Source organism: Acanthochromis polyacanthus, chromosome 13 (genome assembly GCF_021347895.1).
Source record: "Acanthochromis polyacanthus isolate Apoly-LR-REF ecotype Palm Island chromosome 13, KAUST_Apoly_ChrSc, whole genome shotgun sequence".
NCBI classification, from domain to species: Eukaryota; Metazoa; Chordata; class Actinopteri; family Pomacentridae; genus Acanthochromis; species Acanthochromis polyacanthus.
This window is the reverse complement of record NC_067125.1, coordinates 12,539,169-12,566,756: the sequence shown is the minus strand read 5'-3', so window position 1 is coordinate 12,566,756 and position 27,588 is coordinate 12,539,169. Positions and strand designations below refer to the sequence as shown.

Below are 27,588 nucleotides of genomic sequence, written 5' to 3'. Positions count from 1 at the left end.
TCAGACTAATCACCCGCACCTGCCACACCTTCACAGCAGCAGAGGAGCCTGGGGGGGGGGACACAAAACAGCACACCAACACACAGGGCATGTAACATTGGGTTATGGGGGCATTTTATACATTCATCAGATGCAACTCTTATGGCCTTGGGCACGATTCATCACTCTGTTTTTTAAGATGCATTACATGACAATTAGAGGATTCATCACTGTGAGATGTATACTAAGGCTGGATGGCCCAGGGTGTGACAGCCAGGCCCTGGGTTTTGTTTATTTATAAGATTTATTTTTCCACTACCGTATTAATGTGTTTTAATGTCGATCCCCACCACACACACTCAAATGACTGGATTATGCTGCAGGCACTGGCTGTTTTGTTTTTAATGTGGTTGCAAAATCCCATTTTACTCACTGTGTTTCTGCAACCTGCAGAACAACCTAATGTTGGATTAAATTTCAGTCCGTTTTTTAATTTGATCCCACTTAACTTCCAGCTGTTCTTGTTTTAGTTTATTCATTTGTGTGTAAAGCGGTAATGCTGTAAGTAATGTTTTTTATTGTTTTACTAACTTTGCCTTTCAATATAAAAAAACAAACAAATTTCAGTTCAATCTGCTCTGAGTTTAAATAGAGTACTGACTGGCTGAATGAATGAATGAATGAATGAATGAATGAATGAATGAAATCGACACTCATATAAAATAAAGAATGAAAGTTCCCTTAGTGTACAGTAATGATTAAATTAATCGGGCTTTGTTGTGGTACAGCCTCCTGTCTCTCGGGGGTCACCTCCCCTGCTGGGACACACGTTTGCGGGGTTTGATGGTGGGACTGGAGGGTCCTCAGCTACGTTCCTCGCAAACTCCGCCCAACCGCCACGTCAAACACCGACCGGGAGTCCATAAACAAGCGCACCCCGTGACCACACTGACTGTCGGTGAATGAGATAAACAAAGAGCCGGCGACTTTTCAGGACAACAGTCAACGCTCCTCAAGCTCCTCGGGAACATGGAAACTGGTAAGTAGAGCGGCTCTCCGTCTCGTTTCAGCCACGCTGCTTCGTGTCTCCGGCAGCCTGAGTTCGGCAGATACAGAATGACAGCTGAGGGAGCTAACAGGCTAAGCTAGCAGTCATTGCGTTAGCACGCCAGCCTGCTAGCATGACTTCGCCGCGGTTTTCTTCACTAGGTTGACAGTTCGTGCCGACAGACCGTCAGCATGGAACCAACATCCAAACAGCACATACAGGCAGCTAACACAGCTTTAATTGTTGGTTGAAAACTGCTGCCAGCTACAGGAACTGGGCATGTTAGCTTGTGCAGCTAGCTAGTCTGGAATGGACTTGGAAAAGCGAGAACCTGTCAAACTATTTAAAGTGGCTATGGTTTTCGCTAGGAAGCGAGGTATTTTACCGGAAAAGAGAACAGTTTCATAACTCTTTTAATAGGTTAAAGTTGGCTTTTTGCCAGCTAACCCAGTTGAGTAAGATTGCTTCCTACCACTGGTTTTTATAACTCTTTCATAGTGGAAGGCAAAGGTGCGGGTTTTGGTCGTATATGTAAGTTCTGTTTTAACTGACTGTTCCGCATTTAGACAGCAAAGGTCCTTCCTACATTTGAAACTTTTAGTTACAACAAGGACCTTCGTAGAGTCGTAATATGCTGACCTTTGTCCTGCGATTTTGCCAGCTGCAATAGGAGTCTGCCAATCCTCCACTTTTAGGCTTCATTCCAGCTATAGTTCAGCCCTTTGCACATGAAGCAATGATGGGCGAGATAAAGTGCTTGAATGAAGCACTTTATCTCGTATATCTAATATAAACCCAGCTGTATAACCCCCGATGTGTAAATATGCAAGTCACCCTAGCTGCCTGTGCTTGGCCCCTCTCCATAGAAAGCCACCCCTCACCATTCATACCCCCACTTGTTGAATAACAACCTGACCAGCCAAGTAAGTGGCCCTTTAGTTCACCTTTGTAGTGTGCACTTTGCAGCACACACCCTTCCCTGTGTTGTGTTTGAATGAGGTGCTGTCAATGTTAAGCTGTCGGCTAATTCCCTGTAACAGACCAAACCTTTGTCACTTGCTATTTTCCCTTCACTGTCTATCCACGCCCATCAGTGTCAAAGAAATTCTGCTGTTGCGCCATAAGGAAAACACTGTATGTTGACACAGGACCCCATGCAGGCCAGCTCTCAAAATATTCTCTGCCTTAGGCCTTAGGCTTGCTTCTGCTTTTTTCCCCCCGATAACAAGAGCATGACACTTAATGAAGTTTGACACTGTCCTAATCTGCGGCGGTCAGTGCGTTTCGGTCCTGCGCCGATGGAAAATAACAGTACGCAGCTGAGAGAGGGGTCGAACTCCAGGCAGCATGCATGACTAGGCAATGTCCCTCTCGATGTTTAATTGCTCTGCACTATTATTTGACGGAATCGCAAACCACACACCAGTGCCAGTTTGATTCTGTCAAAGTGCACCCCTCCTTCTCCCATCCAGAGGGACTAGACAAGCTTTCCAGTGTGTTCCTCTCACAGATGGAGCCAGATGAGTGATACCAGCCAGCTCTGATCAGCCCTCGGCTCCCTCAGGCCTCTTATAATACTACTAGAAAGCATTCTCGATTTTTGCCCTTGTTTACTGCTACTGCCTCTCCGTTTTCCCAGTATGTTCGCCATTCTTTATCAAAGCTCTAATCATAATTGTATTTAACATCCTTGATAGGCTATTCTCTGCTGTAATCTCTGTGTAGCTGGTGTAAAAAGGGAAGCGCCAGACGGTTGTAGCTTTCAATAAAGGATGTGCTGTTGGTTTATGACTATTGATCTGGTGTTTACAGGCATTATTGTGACATCTGAGTGTGTGAGTGCTTGTAAGTCAAATCCTAAGTGGGATGCGTCTATGCTTTAAGTGCAAGGAAGAGTCAAGCGAATTGGGACTGTAGGAAATTCCTCCTCTTAGATTTCAACATCTTTCTGCTGTGAAAGACTTCCTTTTCCAAGTCAACTTTGTTTGTGCTTGTGTTTCCTTCTTAATTTATTTTGCAATTCATTTCTGTTTTGCCTTTTTATTCTTCCCTTCTGTAGGTTTGAGTCAGGAGAAGGTAGCCGCCTTTCTCAAGCGGCTGAGGGCCGAGCCACGTTACCTGTTGGCCCAGAATGTGTCAACCTGCATCGACCCGCTGGAGGTTTGTCTGCACCGACAGACTGTCCAGGATACTGTGCACATCTTCCAGCACTCTATCCCCACAGAGGGCAAACCCGTCACCAACCAGAAAAACTCAGGTGAGGCTAAATGTAGCGCAGGTGCATTCGCGATTACACACGGACTGGTTCCACTGGTTACACAAGGGCGATAAAATAAAGGAAAACCCGAATCAATACGTTGTTAAACACAACAATAGCAGATGCTTCCCTACAGGTGCACTGCATTATACCAAGAAGCTAATAGCATCTTGATACAGATTCTGTATCAAGATGGGAAGAGGAAAAGATCTGTTTGACTTTGAAAGATTGTTTGTTGTTGGGGCACAGATAACAGGAGCTTTAGTCACAAAGACAGCTTAACTCGCTAGTGGAGGAAGTGAATAATTTTGACTTCTGCATTCAGATTTGACGTGGGTACACAGGGCTGGAAATTGTAGTTGACTGTGCAGATTTGATGACTGTGATTCTTCTTCTGTGGGGTGATATGTAAGAAAAAGAGAAGTGCAACTCTTCCTCAGGTGACTGTGTCAGTGCAGGATCATGTGTTCACCCTGCAAGGAAGAACAGGCTATATACATACATATATATATATATATATATATATATATATATATATATATTTATACAGGTGGGGAAATCAAGAAAGGACAGCTGCAGTACATAAACCCCTTAATGCAAAGATGAATGCACATTTGAACATTCAGTGGTGCAGAAACCACAGGCACCGGTCTGCAAAGATGTGGAAACAGTACGATGAGTCATCCTTCATCATGTTACCCACAAGCAGGTGGATGATTTGTGGTGTTTACCAGTAGAACGGTACAGGCCTGAATGCTTGACCCCTACAGTGAGGGGACTCAGTGGTACCGTTATGCTGTGGGGAGAATTTTTATGGCAGGTTTGGGCCTACTTGTAACCCTACAGGGGGAGTGACTGCAGATCAGTACTAAGTTATTCTTAATCATCACTCTTATCCTATTCTGATGAGAGTGGTCTCTTTTAGGATGACATTGCCCCCATCCATAGGGCACAAGGAGTCACTGAATGCTTTGATTAGTATGAAAGTAATCAGATGCTATGGCGTTCACAGTCACCAGATCTTGTCTTAAGTGGACACCTGTGGGTAATAATGGACTGATGGATTACACTGCCATCATCAAAACACTAAATGAGTGAATATCTTTTGGAAGAATGATGTTCCATCACACAGAGTTGGGAAATTATTGCCATTATACACGTCTGAACCTGTTCTGGCAACATTTGGTGACCCAACACAACACTTTATGTTGCCTTTTTCTTTCATTTGTCACCCTCCTGTATATAGACAGTATCATTGCCCTTGGTTCTACACACATGTATAGATTTCCAGACAGATGACGTCTGTAGATATCATCAGTATCAATAAATATCACAATTTCAGTTTTCATTCTCTGTATTGTTCTCCACAATGTCAAGAGAATGTATCATATATGTTATTTGTGTTTTGCTGCCACACTTTAGGTCTTTCATAATACTAATATTTAGTTGCTGCAGTAAATGCAAACTATATAGACCTTATTTTTTCACATCTTATGCCATTGTTTAGGATTTTTGGGTTTTTAGTTTTTACAATGTGTTCTGATGAAGTTATCGTGACATTTTTTCTAAATCAGATGATTGATATCAATTAGTAGAAAGATTACTAGCTTCTCAATTAAATCACAATTAGCCATTCTTTCATTCCCTCTGTGCTAAACTCTGGGTGTAACGGCGCTAGCTTTGCTGTTCTAAGGACATGGATTTCAGTGCCTCCCAACAAGCTAGAGCAGCTGGAATAACTTATGTGTTGGTGGATATAGTGTGGGCCACAGAAGTCAGTCTTGTTTCAAAAATAGATTAAATGTCTCCAACAAATCTAGAGATGGTTGCACTTCAAGCATCTTGAAGACAGACCATGCCTACCACATTCTACAGCAGACTGTAGATGGGAAGCTGATAAATGCATTTATCCTCCCCCTCAGACAGCCATTGCCCAGTTATTTCAGCATGTTATGAAAAAGGCTCCAGAGGCATGAAGCCCTTTTTTCAAATGGGTCCATCCAATTCCCACATTAAGCTAATACATCCACATGCATTTGTTGGCCTGGTCATAGTGTCTATACAGTGATTGTTTTCTAATATTCATTTAAGGGATCTAATGAGCCTACCAGCTTGAGGAGTGCTAATGAGTATGTAAGCATGCCTGCATGCTGCGTGTTGCTTATACAGTCCTGTATTTAGCTGTTATTTACATCAAAATCTGTCTTCTTTTTACCATTAGGGAGATGTTGGATCTTCTCGTGCCTCAACGTCATGCGACTTCCCTTCATGAAGAAGTTTAACATAGAGGAGTTTGAGTTTAGTCAGTCCTATCTCTTTTTCTGGGATAAGGTAAGAAATCCAGTAAAACCACAAACTCCATTTATTTTGGACTCTTTTTTTTTTTTTTTTTTTTTTTTTTTTTAAATTGTTGGTACAATAAACTTCAAAAGTTTGGGGTCACTCAGACAATTTCATGTTTTCAATGAAAATTCCTACTTTTATTCATGTGCTAACATAATTACACAACGGTCAATCACCAGTGAGCCTTTCAACACCATTAGCTAACACAATGTAGCATTAGAACACAGGAGTGATGGTTGCTGGAAGTGTTCCTCTGCACCCCTATGGAGATACTCCATTAAAAATCAACCATTTCCAGCTAGAATAGTCATTTACTACATTCGCAGTGTTTAGACCGTATTTCTGATTAATTTAATGTCATCTTCATTGGAAAAAAATGCTTTTATTTTAAAAAAAAAAAGGACATTTCTAAGTGACCTCAACCTTTTGAACAGTAGTGTATTTGCTTTTCTTACATTTTTTAAGTCAGGAGTTTTGTCACATTCTGACAAAATGGATGTTTTTGTTGTTTTGCAGTCAGGATGCTATGCTTGTGTGTGCGCCCATGTGTTATTATGCAGCACTCTACTACTGTAAGGTCATTGTCCACCTAAAACCCTCTTTTGTGTGTAGGGGTCAGTGCTCTTCCAGGGCCGACGTCACAGTGACACCCCTCTAAATGTTTTTATGTCTCTTTCTCTCTCTAGCATTCCCAGTGAAGATTTTTTTTTTCTGTTAAAAGGACATTTTAAAAGTGAAAATTGTCATCAGTGAAAAGAGGTTCAAAATTGATTATTTTTTTTCTTTCCACAGGCTATTTTAAGATATTGATTGAACATTTAAACTCTGTTTCACAGGGATTTGCAACAGTGAACATTTTTATTCTCTAATGTGCAAATAATAGCCTGCTTTATTCGGTAGGTTTTTTAACCTACTGAACAAAAATAGATTTTGCAAGAAAAAAACAATAGCAGTGGCAGGAATCATTGTCACAACCTTGATGTTAACTTGAATCCTAAGCTTCCAAGTGAAACTGGGCCTGCAGACTAGAACACAGGGTGATGTTGCTGATACTGGAAGGGCAGGTTGTGCCTTTAGATGCGTTAAGACTATAACCTCTAAGCACTCATGCATTCGTGTTACAGCACTTAATGGTTGTTCTTTTTACAGTAATGTATTCAATGTTCCAGAAGCATTTTGTTGGCGGCATAGAGCCTACATAGATCCATATTGATAATGTCTTCAAGGACACATTGATTACATTAAAATGATGTCTTTGCATAGATCATCTCTCACCTGCAAAGACAGTGTGAGTTTGGAGTTATACCTTTAAGCTAAATGTTGCCTCTTCTTCAACCTGCAAGTGGACAAGTTATCACAATCATGAATGTGCTCCAACAAATTAATTCTTGAAGACATGCTGATCTTGAAACTGCATTTTAGCTCCTTTTAAAGACATGTAAGCATTCAGACATTACCCAGCGAGAAATCGAGGCTAAAATCCTGGCTGGTGCTCACTGGGTTGTCTTTTTCTTTCATATGTTTTGACAGATAATGGTTCTGCCATGAATACACCTTTTCTTTGTGACAACTGGAAGAAGTTGGGACGTTCACTGTGTACAATATTAGTTCCAAACACAGAAAAAGGAAATGTTGCGCCCCAGGAATATCCTGTCCCTGCAGAGCCAGCTGGTTGTTACATTATATCAGAGGTGTAGCGTTGCATGTCAACTCTTAAGGTTGCCCAAAGGTTTGACCCCAGAGCTCAAGTCACACCGTGAACAAATTACAAGGCCTCTGAACGTTGCTGACCATTTAATAAATGACCACATTTTTCTTTCAAAACTGTGATAGTAATGTTCTGTTACATAGCTGCAAATTTTAAAAAAAGGAGTAAGTCTATTAATTGGTGGCTGCATGAGATCTGTCTGGCATAGTCTTATTTAGTCTTTCTAGTTTGTTGCAGTTATAAACTAGATACTTAAAGGTTTTTGTTTTCAGATCTCACGTAAAGGGGAGTTTTGTTTTTTTAGAGTGCTTTTATTTGCTCATTTTTGTGCCACAAGTCTAACTCCCATGTACCAGTCTGCATTACACGTTAGGTTTCCTTACCATGTCTCTCTGTTGTGTTTTTATTTTCTACAGATTGAGCGTTGCTACTACTTCCTCCAGGCCTGTGTGGAGACGGCACAGAGGAAGGAGCCAGTGGACGGGCGCCTAGTCCAGTTCCTCCTCTCCAATCCAACCAACGACGGAGGACAGTGGGACATGCTGGTCAACCTCATTGGTTAGTTCTCATCATGGCACACAGTCATAGTAACACAAAGTTCAAGATGAGTGACTGAGTAACCCGTGTAACTATAAAGTGTTTGGTTAATACGTATTCTCTTAAAATGAAGATGATCTGACTAAACATGTGCACCTTCTGTAACACCAGTGTGACCGGTCGTCTGTCAGTGGGTCCACTCAATACACACACAACGGCAGATTGTCAGGGTAACACGGTTTATTTTACACCCCACTCCCTCAACCACTCAGTCTCTCTCTCTCGGCGCCTCACCAGACCTCGTCCGGTGAATACTCTCTGCCTCCGTCAGTTCCCCAGAAGCTTGCCGGCAGCCAGTGCTCGTCGCCTCTCGCGCCACAGCAGCTCCCCGATAAGCAGCGCTCTTCGTCTCTCACTTCCCAGCAGCTCACCGATAAGCAGCCTCCGCCGTCTCTCACTCCACAGCAGCTCTTGTTCTGTCTCAGCTCCTCCTCTCGTCCGTCTCCTCTTCTTCTCTGTCCACCCGTCTTTTAAGCTCCGCTCCAGACTGCTACTGTGGAGGTAATCAGGTCAGCCAATTGTTACCACCTGTACCAATTACCATGACGCTGCTTCCACACACTCCTCCGCACCTCTCTCCCCTGCAGCTGAGCTCTCCCACGCCTGTCGCCACAACCAGAAAACACTGTTTGAGACATTATTCTTATTAAAAATATTGTTTTCAAATGTCCTTTCTCCAGAAAAGTATGGCGTCATTCCAAAGAAATGCTTTCCAGAGTCACACAGCTCAGAGGCCTCACGCAGAATGAATGACATCCTCAACCATAAGGTCCATTTACACATTTCTTTCAGTTCAGACTATTTTAGTCAAGCTCATGTAAGCCTCTCATCAATAAGTCACGTGATTCAGGCTGTGCTGACTTTTGTTTTTTCCTTATAGCTGAGAGAATACTGCCTAAGACTGAGGAACATGGTGGCCAGTGACGCCACTAAAGCTGAACTTTCTGATGCTGTGGACTCCATGATAGAGGAGGTGAGACTGAAAGAGCACATACAGCTGCTTTTGGTTCATGTGGGTCATTCTCAAACACCATAGACTTTTTGTGGAATATAATTTATGTTTGACTGTAGAAACTGTGTGCAAAATTTTGTACCTAATGGTAAGCCATTTGAACATATAGTAGTTACTATAGATATGCGTCGCTAAACATCTGTAGTTTATTTCTCACTTGTGAGGTTGCGTCTCTGTTACAATTCATCTAAGTGCGGTTTCTCATTACACTACAGTTAATCTGCAGATATCCACAATTCACAAAATCTGAATAATGACAAATTTTAATTCCATTATCAGATATTCCAGTTCAGCTTCGACTAGTTGTAATTGTAGTTCAAGCTAAGTTTATTTCCCCTCAACTGGAGAACACGACATTGTCTTCTTTTAGATTCAGTCACAATAGATCTAACTTTAATGTCACTGAACAGAGTGCAAGTGCTAAGACGACACAATAAAATATGGATAGATGACAGCGTGATCGGTGGATATGAGATAAGAGGTATGAAACGTGCTGTGTAGTCTCCACAAAGTGAACATGCATGGGGGTGGGGTGGTACAGTATTGGTGGACTAGGGGTTCTCACTGTGGACTCCTGTGAGGTGACAGCTGAGGGCAAACAGTTGGCTGCAATCTTATATCCATACTAGTATACTATACCACAAAAGGATTTTGCATGTCCCTTGTGCAATATGTCAAATCTGTTTTTCCAAAAATACCGGGATGTCCTATTACATCAAGTCAGATTTTGAAGTATGCAAGACAGCAAGCTTTACTGGTCATTCTGACACACCCACACATACATTGTGAGGTTAAAGTTTGAGGTGCATTATTATGATGAAGTAGTATGTACCAATTATGTATACTGCTTTCAACAGTACATACATGGGAGGGCAGCTGTTGTATGTATTTTGGGTAAAAAAAAAGTGTATGTGATTCAGACCACAGCAGCTGCTCCTGACCCTGCTGGTTGTGACTAGTCAAAGTGATGTTGTGTATTCTCCCTGGTCAAAAAGTAATTAGATATCTTCAGTTAGAGACACTGCAGCTATAGTTACATCAAAAGCCATTTACTGCCATGTCAGAGCAACATAAAGCCACATTCATGTAAGCCAAAGAAAAGTAAGTCTGTTATGAACAAAACCTCTTGTTTAAACTCCTTGCTCAGAATGTTCACATTTTTTATTACAACATGTTTGCATTACAGCCAACATTGCTCTAATGCTTTGCTATGCTAATATCTCATAAGAAGCCTTGCATGAACAGCATTGTTTGCAACAATGAGACTAGTCATAATGACATTTGATGTGTCTAACAACTATAGCTTGCCATAGTTTCTCTAGAATAGTTGCAGGTGCCAAAATGTTCCTGTTCAGAGTGTAGTACTTTCCAAAAGTTCAGGAACTGTCAGGGCAGAGCTGAATGTTCAGGCCTTTTGCCAAGTGGAGACCTTTGGGGTCAATGCATTTTCAAATAAAAATAATTAATTTGTTGACAAATATTGCATCCACTGCAGTATAAAATGGGATGTGTGTAGAACTAGTTAAAGTACTAAGGACAGTTTTCATTGACCACTGCTGTGTATAGATTACAGCTGTGGAGATTCCAGACTGAAGAATCGCTCTCAGCCAAAGCTGCAAATAGTAGATTTACTGAGGGTGCAGCAGCTGTTTGTTTATAGCCCTTTCTCCTTGTCATCCAGATGATTTCCTATACTATTTGTATTTAGTTTAATGCCCTATTTTAATGTGTTTGTTGGCCCTTTATTATTAGTTGTTATGTTATAGTGAAATGGCAGTGTCGACAGTATTTCAATTATTTCTCATTTTCATTGTTGTCAGTCAGTGAGTATTTTTTCTGGCTACTAGACAGTGAATGATGCTGATTAATCACAGACACACAGCTGCTACAACTACACAGTCATTTACAAATTAAGGAAGCACTGACTTATTTTGTCAATCATAGGATCAGAGACTGACCTTTTCTTACAGTGTTTGCAACATGCATGTAGCCAGATGCCTTACTGGACTACTAGAAATAAAGCTTTATACATTAATTCTTTTCTTAATGGTAATGCACTGAAGCAAAGCAAATGCATGTAAAACACCTAATAGGTTTACATATGAGTGTTGGAAGAAGGATGGAGCTTCCAGTAAGGCTGCCAGCAGTGTTTCATCCATAATTGCTTAAATTTACAACAAGACTTTTTCAATGATGGCAGCCGTGCAAACAGAAGTGTGGGAATGAGACGTTTCTAGTTCACTTCCTGTTTCGTTCCTGTGCTTCTATGGTTTTTGTCAGCTCACACGACAGTTTCTTTCCATGAAGTATACACACAATCACTAACACAATGCACATGTAAGTCTTTCCCAGATGTTCTCATACATACTTCATCATAATGGTATTACAAACGTACATACAGAACATGTTTGCTGAATTCAAATCTCATTTGGCAGCATGCTGGTCCGGGTTAAGCAGCACAATAGACTGATGAATGTAGAGGTCTTCAGCCGATACGTTAAAGTGAGGGACTCACAGATGGAAAGTTTAAGAGAAGCATGCTCTTGTTGTGAGCTGTGGGAAGAGAGTGTCAGAGAGGCCAGCAATAATCCTTGAAGTGTGAAAACAATATGGATGTTGACTTGAAAGAAGTAGGCACACAAAGGAAGTAAACACATGCTACATATTGTTACAAATAACATTTATATGAGGACTACAAGACACCCTGCATCACTGCAATATATGCTGCAATGTGTGCTCCTTACGAAATGTAAGGATGATTATTTTAGGACACACTGCTGACATGACAAATGTTGGTTTTACTTTTTACCATTGTTCCATTTTTACCAGAAGAGGGAGCTGTCAAATAATATATAACTTGGATGAGCAACGTCTAAAAGCCGCCTGCATGTATCATCTTTTAGTTCAGGTTTAATCATAGAGTAATTTTTTTTAAAAGATATGCTGATAAAGCTAAAGTTAAGACTGACATTGTTAAGACATTCTGAAGAAATGGTAATGTAAGTGTGTGTTGAAATTCCAACTTACAAATTGGAGGGGTCAATTTCAAGCATTTTTTAAAAATCATTAAATGTTTTAAAAATTCTATAGTCAAATAATTAAACTTGTCATTTTATACCTGCATCATTTAAGATTTAATATCACAGTGAGTAATTCAATATACGACTGCTTTCCCTGCACAAGTGGCTCCAGTGCACCAGCATGCCAGCTACCTATATTTCAAGCCATTCATTGTTGGCATATGTGGCACAGAGAGGAAACCGTGTAGTAAAATAAGCATTTGTTTAACCTCGGTGCATGTTCGGGTAACAGTGTCTTGCATGGAAGGCTTAAACAATTAAGAAGTCTGCAACGGAACCTGCAAAATGCCTTTCTGCGCCTGAAAATACATGATAGCATTTGTTTTAAGCAATCTTTCATTAAGTTTTTTGTAATTATTTTTCCGTCCCTTTTTTTTTTTTTTTTTTTTGAAGGCAGCAAGCTTATCTTCTGTTTTGATTCTTTTCATGTTGCATGTCCAGCATACAAGTATGTGCGGACGTCATTTCTGGGCTATGGTCTTTAAGCAACAAATGAAAACAATCACCTGCACATGTCACACTGTTAAAGATAGCCATCTTGTTTATGGAACAGTCTGGCATGTGATGTTGGATAGTGAAGACATATTCACTTCTAAAACAAAAATACAAGGTATTCCACTTTAATGGAAAGGACCATATGTACAGTGCCCTCCATAATTATTGCCACCCCTGGTTAAGATGTGTTCTTTAGCTTCTAATAAATTCATTTTTTTCCTCAATAATATAGGGCCACAATGGGAAAAAGAGTGGAAAATCCAATCTTTAATTCAAGTGCATTTATTCAGTGGGGAAAAAAAATCACACATGAAGAAATAATTCTTTTACATCAAATCATGTGTGCCACAAGTATTGGCACCACTGATGTTAATACATTGTACAACCCCCTTTTGCCAACAAAACAGCACCTAATCTTCTCCTATAATACACTTTTCAACAATTTTCAGTGTGAGTTTTCAACACATCTTAACCAGAGGTGCCAGTAATTATGGAGGCCGCTGTACATGTTAACAAACACATGCACAACGTGTATAACGTGCATGTATTCTGCCGATGAAATACATCAATGTGCCCCATGGTGTGTGTACTTCTAGGTTATGCAGGTTCCGCTTTGTAGATGTGAAGCTTTTTTTCAGGCTTCCTGTGTGTGTGTGTGAGGGGCCAGTCAATCAATCTCCCATTCAGACGACTGCACACAGCACAGGGTCTGGTTAGGCACCCTTTGTTGTTAGCTATTAGGTCGTAGTGTGCTCCTCGCTGGTTGCTTGTTTAAAGAGTCGCTCGTGTCTCAGTGCGCCTCCATGGACGCCCGGCCACTGCCACACACACGTGACTTGTACATACGCAAACATATGTTGAGCAACAGTGGTGGCTGCTCCCGCCACACTGCACGGCTGTGTTTGTTTGTCCACCTGGAAGTGGTTTGTTTTGCGGAGCACCTTTCTGTCACGGCCAGTGGTGACGGAGCGTTGGGTCATGTCAAAAGAACGAGCAACATAAAGAGAGCCACGTTGTTTGAAGATGTTGTTGCAAATATATCTGGCCAATCAGTCATTGTGGTACACACAGCAATGCAAAAATGATGAATTCTTGATGTGTATGTTTGTTTGTTTTTTTCAATTATCGAAATCATTAATTATACCGCTTCCATGTTTTTGATGCAGTAGTAAGAGATGCCGAATTTTGCTATACGTATGGGTTGAACTATGATCCTTTAGCTATGACAGAAGATTGATTAAGCCCATTTATTATTTAGAATATTTCAACTGAATATGTCAGTCAGCTTATATATATTTGAAAAATAATAACTTGGAGTCAAGATTATCATTAAATATTATCTATAAGGAGTTTGTGTGGGAAGCATAAAGCTTGTCTGACTTATGCAGACTCCACATGTTACACTGTGAGAAATTGGAAAAATAAATGTTAGCATTATCAGTGGAAATTACCACAGCAGTTGTTGCATGATGTCTGTAAAAATGTTAATATTGTGTCTAAATGATTATTCCCTTAAGTTGATCAAGAGCAATGAAAGTATAGAGTAGAGTTATGTTGGTAGCCGCTTCTTTAACTTGAGGATCTGCATGCTGAATGTCTGGATAGCTAAATAACAATTCCACATAATGTTATAACGATGAACAAATGACCAATTAAACAGCTGAGGATGAAAATATTTTCATCCTCAGATGTCCCAGAACTCCTTTTAAGTCATGCCATCAGATTAATCTAAATCATCATTTGAAAAACCTGTTTAACATCATAAGTGAAAACACATTAGTGCTGGATTTGTTGTGAAATTACTTGATATTTTTATTTGACTCTGGTCCACTGGCTGTAAGCTGTGTGGTCCCAAACCATCAAGATGACAAGTCGCTCTGCTCTGAAGTTTGACTCGCCTCCAGCTCCAACAGCAGTGTTGGCATATTAGCTCTGTAAATTGTGATTGATGTGACACACTTCAGATGGCTGACTTCTTATTAACGACGCAAACATCTAATGACTGTCATTAGCTCATGGAGAGCAGGCAGAGTTCGTCAGTCAAGTGATGTATTTGCATGACATTCTGTACTAGCATTGTAGCATTGCTTTGTTTTTGTTGTAGCCGAGCACTTTTGGGAACTGTTTGCGCAGATCGGGTTTACAAATAAATTGGTGATTTCACAGATCATGAACCGCATGTCCAACGCTGTGTTTGTGGATACGAGCGCCTTGTGTATTTGTAGGCTTACGTATGTTGGTTTTCTTGGACTCTTGCAAACGGGAAGCGAGTGTTTCCTCTACATGTTCACATGCGTTTGCATCTATGCGTGCACGTGTTTCTCAGGATCAAAGTGGCCGTGTCAGCTCGACTTTGGCGTGTGTGGAAGCGATCCTGTCCACCCTCCCTACGTGGAGGCTGTGGTTGTGCCCTGGTCTTCATCATGCCAGCCCCACGCACGCTCCCATGACAGGCAACCAGGTCAACGTCTCTGCTTCCACTTACTGTACCCCGGGTGCACTTGATTTAAATGAATCGCTTTGCGTGTCAAGAATCTATTGTTTTTGTTAACACTGGTCAGGCAAATTCGCTCAAATCAAGCGGATAACATTTATCTAACAACCCTAGCGAAAGAAGCTAAACCCACTTTAACCTGCACCTGCAGTAACAGTAGGCAAACCGCTGTCATGCGCTACCACTGTTAGTCTTTAGAAATTGTTAGAAAGACAGTATCCATACGCTGCACAGAGACGATTAGTTTAACTTTCAAAGCCAGGCTTTCTCTTTCATGCCGTATTGACTGTGCACCGGTGCTCTCTTCTATCACTTGTATGGACAAGTAGACGCCACTCATACGCACACAAAAAAAAGGCACAACCACTGGAAACTGTACATACACATGCGCTACTTCACACACATGAAACATACACAGATGGTATCCCTCACGATTGTAGCCTTTCCATGCTCCATTGCGTCATGGAATCAGAAACACCATGTGCGGCTCTGGTCTTGGCTCTGAACTCAGAGTGATTCTTCAGACAAGTCTAATTTATGAGACGGCCATCGGCTCACAGAAGAAGCTTCTCGCTGTAGCTCACAGGCCCGTTGCTGCAGGGTCTTGGCTCGGCTGATTTGTTGCTCAATGTGGGTGGGTTCCTGCATGTGTGTCATTGTTAAGGGGCCGCGGGAATGGCCAGCACAGAGCGGTCCACTTACATTTCTTGAATTTCTCTGCACAATTGGTAGAATTTAACAATGAGCACATGTGTTGCATGTTTACTAAACATGGAAGTTTAATCAAAACCTCACTCATTTTTATCCAAACTGTTTGCATGGTGTCATTTGCTTACACTCACAAGTCCAGCTTCTAGACAAAAGTTATAAATTTACTTCAGAGTAGCAGCGAGGCGCATGTTTTGCCTCAAATTGGCATAAGTTGAGTGAGAGCCAGTTTCAGCCCCATAATTGTGCGCTTTGAATGTCTGAGCCACATGTTTAATTTGTACATCAGTGCCATGATTTTAAAAAGTCTTAAATGATTTGTATGAAAAGCTAAAATTAGCTTAAGTATTTTCAAACCAAAACATGATTCTCTGATCTTATTTTGACTTATATATACAAAAAAATGTAGAAAATACAAAGAATGTTTACTCCACTCATCAGGTTAAATTCAGTATTCCGTTTCTGCCATTAAGTGTTTATTAATGTAATAAAATAATCAGGCCGTGATGTGTATGCAAATTGTTCCAAGTGGGTGGTACATTCTTCACAAATATAACGAATAATAAATGCAAATGAAGTTGCTTTTTTAGTTTTTTTCACAAACTAAATCGGCTAAGAGCTTACAGAAAACACCCTTTGTAAGTTTGAGTTGGGCAGCTGAGCAGGTTTGGAAGATTTTGGTAACTTTATACATTCCAGTAAATCAGTTTCAGGATTTCAGTGGACTTGAAGTTATTTATAGAGCATATTTTATACAACAGACAGTAACTCAAAATGCTTTAAATTACAGAAATAAGATTAATATTACAATTTCCAACAACTGTACAGCATCTGACTTAACTCTTTTTTGCTTTACTGTTGGTGTAAACTGCCTGTAATGCATTTTGCAGTGCTATAATGCATTCAGTCAAAGTGCAATAAACATGTTTTTCTCCATGTATTGCTTTTTGTGGAACATGTCGACAGCATAGAGCAGAAGAGGAAGGCTGGAGTCTTGCCTTGCTCAAAGATGCATATATTTTCTTTTTCCATACTGTATTTTGTAATGTTTTGCCTCCTTATTGTATGCGTTAGTCTCTCCGGGGGATTTGTTTGTTTGGGTCACATAGAACAAATAAATGTGCAGCGGAATGGCAGCCCATCAACACTGGAGCGCATGTGCTATCAAACATTAGCCACAGTTAGCCTGAATAGCGTGCAGCAAGTCGGCTCATTGTTTACAGCAAGACATGCAAACTGGCCTGTCACAGAACCGAGACAGACACGAGGTGGACCCTCCTCTAGAGCCGGATGAGTCGAAGACAAAGCCGCATGTTCACCGCCTCCATCATCATCCTTTACAACAGCTGGATCCTGAAACATATTAGCAGTTGAGATGTTTAGAGTATTAAGGCATGGATGACATGGCTGTTGAAGTTAGAATCCAAGCATGAGTCAAGCCCTGCAGGCTTTAGGAATAACGCATGTTGGGTTAATGAAGGAGTTGAGGTTTAGTCTTGAGGTCTTAGGCTTAGATTATTGTAAATTCTAACTTGAAAATGCAACATCATGTATTTGCTGTCTCAAAATATTTTCCAGCAAATTAAATGCCAACTTAGACTGGCAAATACACATTGTGAACTTGTCAAATCAGACACATTACATTGAGATATGCTTCACAAATGCATCCGAAGACAATAAAATTTGTCTGTGGTGTTATTATTACTGTTTTATTGACCCCCCTGTGTCTCCTTCACTCTTTCTGTCACTCATGTCTGTCTGTCACTGAGGCGACAGGTGTTTCAATATTGATCCTGCTCTGATGTCACCGGCTCTGTTTATTCTCTGACTGAGGTCTCTTTCTGTCGGCCCTGCTCTTTCCTCACACCTACTTTAATTGCCTTGCCCGCCGTGATGAGTGGGCCCAAGGCTGACCCGGCATTAAGGCTTACAGTATGTGTCGCGGCATCTGAAAGAAAAACTGTAAAGTGAGTGGAAAGGTTTAAAGTAACCAGGAAGAGCAGAGTTGTTATTGGAAGAAGGAGACGAGAGCACGGTCAAGAGGTAGTAGAGGCGTCTTGTAAAGGTACTGAGGGGCATCTGGTCAAACACAGATGAGACAAGGGGATGGACACCTCGGTATGTCATCCCGCCCGCAAGGCAGTCTAAACAAAGTAGTTGAACAAGGTAGCTTGGAGATGAGGGTGAAAGGGGTCGAACAGATGCCTTTGTTGACTCAGCTCATGTGTGTATTTTTGTGTATGTCTGCTCTTTTGTGACTGTACGCTTTTCTGTAATGAAGAAGGAGGTTGTTTGTTTGACTAAGTCAGGCCTGAATTTATGCATTTTTTTGTGTGTTTGTCTCTGTGCGAGCATTACAGTGGCGAGAATAGAACGTGTAGTGAGCTCAATGTCTCCTTAACCGAAAGCAAGAATGTCATCTTTATGTAGGGGGAATTTAATATGTGTTGACTAAGCATGAGAAACTGCTGCCACGGCTGCTATATTTCTCCGGGCCTGGCCAAAAATAATCCCCCCTTCAGCTCTGTATTCAGCGAGACAGAAGGTTAATTTCTCTGGATATCAGCAGAAGTAGTCAATAAAAATTCAGCGTGAAAGTCTATTGGAAATTTGTCCTTTTTCACATCCATAGTCGAAGCGGTGCGAATGATGTGTTACCATTCATGGGTGCAATCAGAGCAGAGTTCACTATGCTGTCGATCCATTGTGCATGTGCGTCTGCTTTTTGTTAAACCAATATATCACTGTCTAGTCGCTCTTCTTTTATCTACCACCAACAATAATCTGCGCTGCATTTAAAATTCTCAGTCCCTTCTTGTTTGATAGGAAAAGCATGTGCAGAGTCCCGGGAGAGGAGGGCTGAGGATGGGAGAAGTGAAAAGCAAAAAGGGGGGAAATTCCAGAGATAACTATATCAGAGGTTTGAAAGGCCAGATTGACAGACAGCCCAGTCCAAACAACCCGATTTAGCCCACAGGAACTCAGTCTGAACTTCTGCGCTGCAGGAAGACACACATGGCGGAGGGAGGGAAAGGGTGTGCGGCACAAATGGTGGGATGAGGAAAGATGGAGGGGAGGGAAGCACTGTAGAGGGGGAAAATATATGGAAAATTGATGAACGAGTGTATGCAAGGACAGATATGGAAGTGGAGGGGTTAGATAAGTGCATATCAAGAAAATAGAAGAATAACAACAAGGAAGTTCAAATATTAACCAGAACTAGTAGGATTTCTGTTGAGTTTTTGACTGCCAGCGAGCACTAAATATGAATTTAACATGAGTTGTGCACCTTTTAGAGCCAGATTTTTAATGTTTGGGTGCAATTTTTTAAAGACCTTGACCGTCTTTTTGCTCTGCAGGTGTTCCGGGTGGCCAATGTTTGTCTAGGCAGCCCTCCTGAAACCATCTGTTGGGAGTACAGGGACAAGGACAAGAACTTCCATCGCATGGGACCTGTCACCCCCCAGGAGTTCTACAGGGAGCACGTCAAACCCCTATACAACATTCAGGACAAAGTAAGTGCCCTCTTAGACACCGTAACTAAGCCGTAACGTCTACTACCAACTTGCCGAACAGTCTCTGAGCTCGTATGGTAACTTCTGCTCCTTAGATCTGCCTTGTAAATGACCCACGACCCCAGAACCCTTATGGGAAGCTGTACAGTGTGGAGTTCCTGGGTAACATGGTTGGAGGTCGCAGCACTCTATACAACAACCAGCCCATACAGCTGCTTAAAAAGGCCGCGGCTGAGTCCATCAAGGAGGGAGAGGTAGGTCGGGACAAACAGGCATGACTGTGGACAGAAGTGGGTGTGTTCGCTTTAGCCTCGTTTGAATGTGTGAAATCGATAAACGTGAGGATGACTAATGTTCTCTCTCCGCCCCTCTTAGGCAGTGTGGTTTGGCTGTGATGTTGGGAAGCATTTCCACGGCAAGCTGGGCATTAACGACATGAATGTGTGAGTATATTTCCGTGGGCTGTAAGTAACCGAAATGAGGGAATTATGTGCTTCAGAGGCTACAATTTTTTTGTTATTTTTGTGGAGCTGTGCATTAACTGAAGATGGAGTACAGTTTTGGACAACAAGAGGACTGTGTATTTTGTCCTCCATGACTTCCATTATAAGTGCATTAGGAATGATTACAGCAAGCCAAACTTGTGTTAATGTACATATGGGTAACTGAGTGTTGAAAAAATCTAATTTATCTCTGCCAAATTTTCGTATGAGCAGCTTTTTATCAGGTGTCAGTCTCTCCATGGAGGAAAAGTAACTTGTCTTTTTGCAGCATCTGTGTCTGAGTTTCTGGCGCCAGGCTTAAATTTGCCCACTGAACCAAACCAACATGGTGCCGAATGTCTGGTATCATCTCTGCTGAAACTCATCTTTCAGACAGATTGTTTCTTGTGTCAGTAGATTAGAACTGGAATGAGGCTGGGGCTTAATGTAGCCTCATTTCTGCAGCCATGCTCAAGATAGAAATGAAAAGGTGAACTGTCTTTTACCCCTAGCAAAACCTGACTTATCAAGGCAGTTCATTTGGCTTTTTATGGCCATCACATCTCTTCTCCTGCCTCTACTAAAAATAGATTGCTGTAATATAACGCAGACATTTCTCTTTACATGAGTGTAAAGGTGGAATCAGGGGTGGGTTTTCATCTTCTTTTATCCGCAGAGGAGGACATGTAAAGTTTTTATGATTGACTTATTTTTTTTGTCTGATTCTGTCTGTGGACATGCAGGTTCAACCATGAGCTCGTGTTCGGAGTTTCAGTGAAAAACCTTTCAAAGGCAGAGAGGCTGATATATGGTGACTCCCTCATGACCCACGCTATGATCCTCACCGCTGTCACAGACAAGGTACGCTCACACAAACATGCACCGCAGGTATATAACTGTTTAGTAAGCTCATGTATACATGCAGCGCGTATACAAACTGACCAGCAGAGATACACACATCCAGAGTTTCCCAGGGTTTTTTGCATGAAAGTCTTGCCGTGTGTTTACACTGCTTTAATCCGCTGCAGTTTTTCATAGTGCTGTCAGTTTCCCCCTTTGTAAGTAACCCCAGCTGTCAGGACACTTTCTTTCCTCTCGCCTCCGATTCTCACTCTTATCTCCCCGTCGTCTGTCTCTCGTTCTCCCGCTCAGGATGGGAAAGAAGGCTACGAGAAGTGGAGGGTGGAAAACTCCTGGGGTGATGACCGTGGGAACAAAGGTAACACAAAACACCACTCGTACTTTCAGTCCTTATCTTGAGCATGTTATTTTTTTTTTCCCCTTTCTATTTAACCTGCAATGAAGCACCAGAAACTGTGTTTAAGCAGTTGCCTAGTCACTGTAAAATAGGCTGATTTGTTGAATATGTTACTGATTGTTCGCTGGTAACCTCTAAAATAGCTGCTTTCACCTGGATGTGGTCTTGAATTCATTTACAAATGCTATCCTTCCAACAAAGCCATCTGGTCTGGTTATAAACCATCATTTTCATGTTTGTATCAATTGAATTGAGAACAGGATTCCACAAGGAGGTTCCCCTGTGTTTCTGCTTTATGAACTTGTAATTGGCTGTGTCCTGTTTCATAAAGACTCGGGGACACACACAGGCACAGCGGACCTTCTGGTGTTCTTTTTGTTCTTTCAGTGCCTCTGGGTACAGTCGCAGTTACTGAATGAACTCATCCTTCAGACAAAAAAGTAGCTGCAGATCACACATATTACTCTCCAAAAATGTCTTTCTACCATCATATTTTCTCTCAAAGCTGTCTGCAAACAATTGCTCTTTTGTGTTGCGGTTTCTGCAATTTTGGCAGAGGAGGTAAATAAAATTGGATGGAGCAACACAGCGAAAATGCGACTGTAGCATCTTTCATTTTTGACTCAGTAATGTGAAGACTGTTCTGCTGTGCAGATTCATGGGGCACATGTGAACAGTTAATCATGATGGGGAAAATTTGCACGTTAGCTCCAATAATAAAAATAGTACTCCTTACGGCACCTGTCTAAAACTGAGTTAGAATGTGTTACACAAAGCAGACATTAAAATGCGGGATATAAAACCAAGCAAATCGAAAACACCAAGCATATAAAAGAAATACAGCACAAAGTACAATCAAACCAGTTTAGAAGGAAAAGGCAATGTGATAAATGACAGTGTCTAGTATAGTTGTAAAAGAATGCCAGGATATTTTCAGTCTGAGATCCTCTGGGAGGGAATTCTGTAGCTTCAGGGTACTTTGCTTCTGCAAGTATATCCTCTAATTACAACAGCTCTATTAGAAGCTCTGAAACATCTTTGTTTTTGTTCTTCTGTGTCTGGGTTTTTGTAGATTATAACGATATGTCGCAACACCTACGGTTACAAATGTCTTATGTTGGAGAGCATATTTTATACAAAAGTGATTCAGAAGTTTTTGAAAATGACAACAACAACAAAAACACTGAAATGCTAATTAATAGAATAGAGACATAAAAGTAAAAAGTTAAGAACAGAGACGTAAATACAGGAACTTGAAAGGTCGAGAGGTTTCATTGGGTAAAATCCAGTCAGATGTATTTTGGTCCTAAGCTGTTGAGAGATTCCACAACAGCTTTAAACTCTCTAACACACTGACGCCCTTTGGAGAGCAGGAACTTTTGAACCTGACAGTTACTTTTTAGTGGTCACTTGTTGTTTTTTTTTTCTTTTTTTTTTTTTTTTAAACCACAAATTCAAAATGATTTTAACAACCTAAGTCACTCTTGCGTGAACTACCAGTAAGACATTTTGATGCGTTAGGGGAAAAAATGTAAAATGTTTGTCATTAAGTCAGTAAGGTTGCCCCTCACAACACAGCAGGTTCTCTGCACCACTGAACCAGACTGCTGTTGTTATTCCCCTCTATCCTTTCATCATTGTTTCTCATCTTCCCTGACCCTCGCTGCCTCTCCTCTCCATCTCTGAGCTCGACATTCCACTGCAAATTATAGGAGAGTATTTCAGGTCAGTCATGCATCGTCTGGCAACTCGCGCACACACGTACAATGCAAGATATACACACGAGAGGAACACACATACTCACAATATTTGCTTGAACCCACAAACCTTAATGACTGTTGGGAAAACATGTGAAAACCCCTCAGTCAAATCAAATGTATTTCACGCATATCTTATTCCATAAACACCAGCAGATGGGGGAGGGGAGGCCAGGGCCCCCAGACCTGTCCGCAGCCAAATTAATAAAGTTTTTGAGAACAAAAGTTTGAGAAGTGGAGTTCACTTGGGAATCCGGCAGCTTTGTTTGTTTGACAAAAGCTGAAGGGAGGAAAAAAATGAAGCAGAAGCAGTGAAAAGGAGAGGAGAGCAAGCAGGAGAGAGATGAAGCTCAAATGAAGATGTGCCACAGGTAGAATGAGTTAGAAAGAAGTAAAAATAAAGATGAGTATCTGTAGAGATGATTTTGGAAAATTGACAAAAAAGAAGCTGAAGATTAGTGGTTCAAAGAATGGAGCGAAGAGAGAAAGTAAAGTGTGTTTATAAGGTTTGTGAAGACTTAATGGCTCCCTTTAGGCCCTTTAAGTTTTTTTCCTAACCTTGAAGAGTTTCTCATGAGAGGTTTAACTTTCTGTTTCCCCCATCTTTAAGCCCTCTCAGAGGTGCTGTTATGGCTGTGCTCACTCCACAACTCATACTTTTACGCATTTTAAGACAAGCATTTGGCAACACTCTCTGAGGTTTTTATTTTCAATTTGAGAGGACATTAGCCTGAAGAGGACTCCTTAACATTTGTCATGATTTGTGTTGGAGACCTTCAATTGTTTGGCAAGGGGAGATTGTGACTTAATATTTCCTTCCAGTGCGAAGCTATTGTTAAGTAAATGTAAAATGATGCTATGTAAGGACTTTGGAAGAGATCCTTCAGTAGCTTTTAAATGTGCTTTAAATCCATCACCATTATTTTCACCCAAACTGTAATCAAATTCTTTACCTCCTTTAAAGGTGCCCTTTGATTTCCTGTGAAGTAGGGTGTGAAGTGTCAAAATTATTTCACAGATGCCTCTAATCATAAACGCAGTCAACCTCCTCTTGATTAAGTCTGAATTATATGCAGAACTTCAAAGTCTGGACCCAGCTTCTTATCTTTTCATGTGGAAATACATCAAAGCACAAAAATTGACCACAATCATAAAACCATTTTTTATACTGTTAATTAAAGCTGCAGAAACCAGAGGAAAACTGAATTTAAAAACCTGAAGCTCCTCCGTCTCCTGTCTCCATTTTAAGTGCCTCCCACTAGACCACATACATCCCATATACGCAAGATAATCGAGCTAAAAGTCAACATTCATTCATGGCTTCACTCAGGACTCAAACCTCACTTTCCCAAACAAAAGTTCCACATCTCACCCATTGTGCCACCACATCTAGGTCTTACTCCAGACTTTGTTGGTATTTATACTATCTGCTGTGTTTAAAAATACCTGTGATTGGCCAAAATGTCCCATCATGGGTTGGATGTTCTACAGCCTGAGAACAGAGCCAGGATGAGGTGCAGAGATTTGCTGAAAATGTAGTCAGGAATTTTGGCCTGTTGATGACAAAAAAATATTTCTTATCCCGTACTGCTTTAATTTTCATCGTCTTGTGTTGTCACCTTTATGCCAAACTTTGCATAGTGTACCATTAGATCAAAACCTAAATTCATGACCATCTACTAGTAAAACTATAAAGATTTCAATTAGCGTTACCAGCAGTTGGTGTTTATTGCTTTTTAGCAAATAATGGCATGGTAGAATGCTAAAATAAGATGGGAACCATTGTAAAAAAATAAATCTATTTTAAATTGGCGTGCTATCAATGTTAGCTTGTTAGCATGCTGATGTTAGCATTTAGTTCAAAACACCACTTTACCTGACAGATCAACAAACATACCCATTCCATTGGTCTTGTGCTGCATTTCAAAATTGAATATTTTGTTCTTTTACTTTAGGTGTGTACTATTGTTGCCTTTACAAAGTATGTGCTGTTTCATGAACTGTACATACAGTTGTGACCTTCTGCTTCTTCATGTTGCGTTTTCCACAAACACTACCGTTCAAAAGTTTGGAGTCACCCAGACAATTTCATGCTTTCCATGAAAACTCACACTTTTATTCATTTGCTAACATAGTTTCACAATGGTTTTCTAATCATCAGTGAGCCTTTCAACACCATTAGCTAACACGATGTAGCATTAGAACACAGGAGTGATGATTGCTGGAAATGTTCCTCTGTTCCCCTATGGAGATATTCCATCAACAATGTCTAGACTGCATTTCTGATTAATTTATTGTTATCTTCATTGATACTTTTGAACAGTAATGTATATCCGTCACAATCTGTAGTGCAAAATGAGCTTCTGTCTGTTTGTGCACTCTCAGCAGCTCAACTTGTACTCATGCAAGATACCATGACGTATGTTGTTTACCTGCACAGAGGATTGTGGGTCAGAATGGTGAGAAAAGCAGGCTGGCTTGCAAACTGCAAAATCTGAGTGGTTGTGGTCAGACATTTTGTATTTTTGGCAGACCAGTTGGATATTGGAACGCACCGCTAGTCTTGTTGTCATTCATTTAACTGCTGCATTCAGTTTGAATTTGGAGAGTGACAAAAAGGTTTGTTGGTACGTCCAAATCACTCTCTTAATCACTGTCTTCTTTAGTCTCTCTAGTAAATGTGTCTTTGTGCATTTGTCTGATCTTCATTTTTCTTGACAGCCATTCATCCGATCCAATCCACTCTTACCACTAGTGTGGAGTTGGACGTCATTCTCCTGAGCGGTTCTCGTATTTTGACTGGACATTTTCTGTTAGGCTTTCACAACACTCAGTGGGCCTTTGACTGCGTGTTTTGACAAAATTTATATGAAAAGCATGTTCTGACTTGGCGAGTGATAGTCCTGTGTCGTCGTGGATTGCGGCTTTAGGTTTAAATGCAAGATGGCAGCTTTGTTATTTTTTTGGCTTACACTGCATCGGTCTATTCCGAGACAGGACAGTCAGCCTATCCCAAAAACCAAATAACACCCAACACTCTCACACACACAAACACACAATGCCACCCAACACGCAGGTTCCAGGAAGCTCACATCAACACACACATGGATACCACAGTGAGAGCCAGGCAACATGCCATCTAAGATTTGCGTACTTGGAAGAACACAGATACGCAACACACACGCCATCCCAATACATTGTTTTGAACTGTGGCACGTTCTTGCGGTTATCCTGACGTCTTTGATAAGTCAACTTGACAGTGGGAGTGAAGCCCTCGTTGGCTCAGCTCTGAACACACAAGAAGGAGGAAAGAAGAGTTGGAGCCGAAGGTGCTATTATGGAAAAAGAAGAAAATTTCATGAATTTAATGCAAGTTTCCAGTTCTAATTGAGCTTCCCATGTGGGTCGGTTCAGTGCTAGGTTTGAGTTGCTCTGGTTTCATATAGTTTTTAGTCGTTATTTATATGGAACACACACGCCCAGACATCTTTCATTTTAATTAATTATTTCAGGATGGGGCTGGGTTCCCATCCAAAAAGGGATCATGCTATCCCAACATCCCCTTCCGTCAATCTAAGTTCAAGGTGATTTCATAACTCCTAAAGATTTGGCCTTGTGTGACTACAGAGGAAAAAAGAAACCGACATTGTTTAGTTCTATCAGGACGGGCGTGCAGAGCCGATGGCACGAGTGTTGAATGCAAACCGCACTGAAGGGTGAGGCAGAGTGGGGGGGAAAATAGTTTAGTCGTATAGAGAACTTAAAAGCAATGAAACGTGTGACAAAGTGTGTACTTTCCCTCTGCTCCTTCCTTTCAATAGAAGAGGAGAAGCAATCATCTGTCATTAATTAAAATAATTAATGACATTATGTGTTCCCAAATTAAATCCAAGGAGGCATTTGTAATGGAAATGTTGTGTAATGTTCTATAAAACATCCATGCCAAAAGACCTAATTCAGGAAATGCTTTTTTTTTTTTTTTTTTAACCCACATTAATGTGTCTGTATGGTGCTTTATATTTGTGAGAAGACATCATGAGGAAAATAAGCCATTATCGCCGTAACTGAGTATTTCCATTTTTAAACAACAGTGTACCACGGTGGCTTAACTACTCCAATATTACAGCGTGCTATTGTGTAGGTGTGATAGAGCTAGATTTTAATACGAAGAACTTTAGCCACCTTATGTTGTGTTCATATTTAGTAGTTTGGCAAGAAGATTTTCCATCACCCACAGAATTTATATTTTCACACTCTGAAGCAATCGGTAATCCAGGAATTTGCCTTTAATTTTACCATTTGTTGTAATTTTTGTCTGACATGTCAGATTTATCCAAAATCAGTCATAAAAGCTTCTCATCACCCAGCATTAAACTGTTTCATTGAAATTAAACACTCAAACTACCAAATCTGTCTACTGCTTGACATTAATTTGAATGACATTTGTTTGTTTACAGAACCCAAATGTTCTGTTGCACTGCCATAACATTGGGAATTTTGTTCTTTCAGATTTTAGCAGCTGAATGTTTTTGTTTTGTTTTTTTTTGTCTCTATAGGTTACCTCATCATGACGGATGACTGGTTCTCTGAGTACGTGTACGAGGTGGTGGTAGACAAGAGGTTCCTTGCCCCTGATGTCCTGGAGGTGATGCAACAGGAGCCCATTGTACTTCCTGCCTGGGACCCGATGGGATCCTTGGCATAACTACAGAAATCCAGGTTTTAGCCCCAGCCTCTGGTCTATTTGACTCCGCCCTATTCTTCGGCTGCTTTTACCTCTCCAATATCTCCCTGACACCTCCTTCCAAAACAGCCTGTTCTTCTAGAAAAATAAAGATTTTGTTTTTTTACTGGA

The 27,588-nt window shown here is 40.9% G+C and overlaps 1 protein-coding gene across 1 annotated transcript; it reads left to right on the top strand.

Annotated features, from left to right (window-relative positions):
* Positions 1-854: 854 nt before the first annotated feature.
* On the top strand, positions 855-27,588 carry blmh (bleomycin hydrolase). Its single transcript, XM_022190726.2, has 12 exons — positions 855-1,018; positions 3,087-3,284; positions 5,506-5,615; positions 7,752-7,893; positions 8,613-8,701; positions 8,813-8,905; positions 19,081-19,236; positions 19,332-19,490; positions 19,612-19,679; positions 20,462-20,579; positions 20,871-20,937; positions 27,290-27,588. The coding sequence occupies exons 1-12, from the start codon at positions 1,009-1,011 to the stop codon at positions 27,436-27,438; spliced, it is 1,359 nt and encodes a 452-aa protein (XP_022046418.1). The 5' UTR covers positions 855-1,008; the 3' UTR covers positions 27,439-27,588.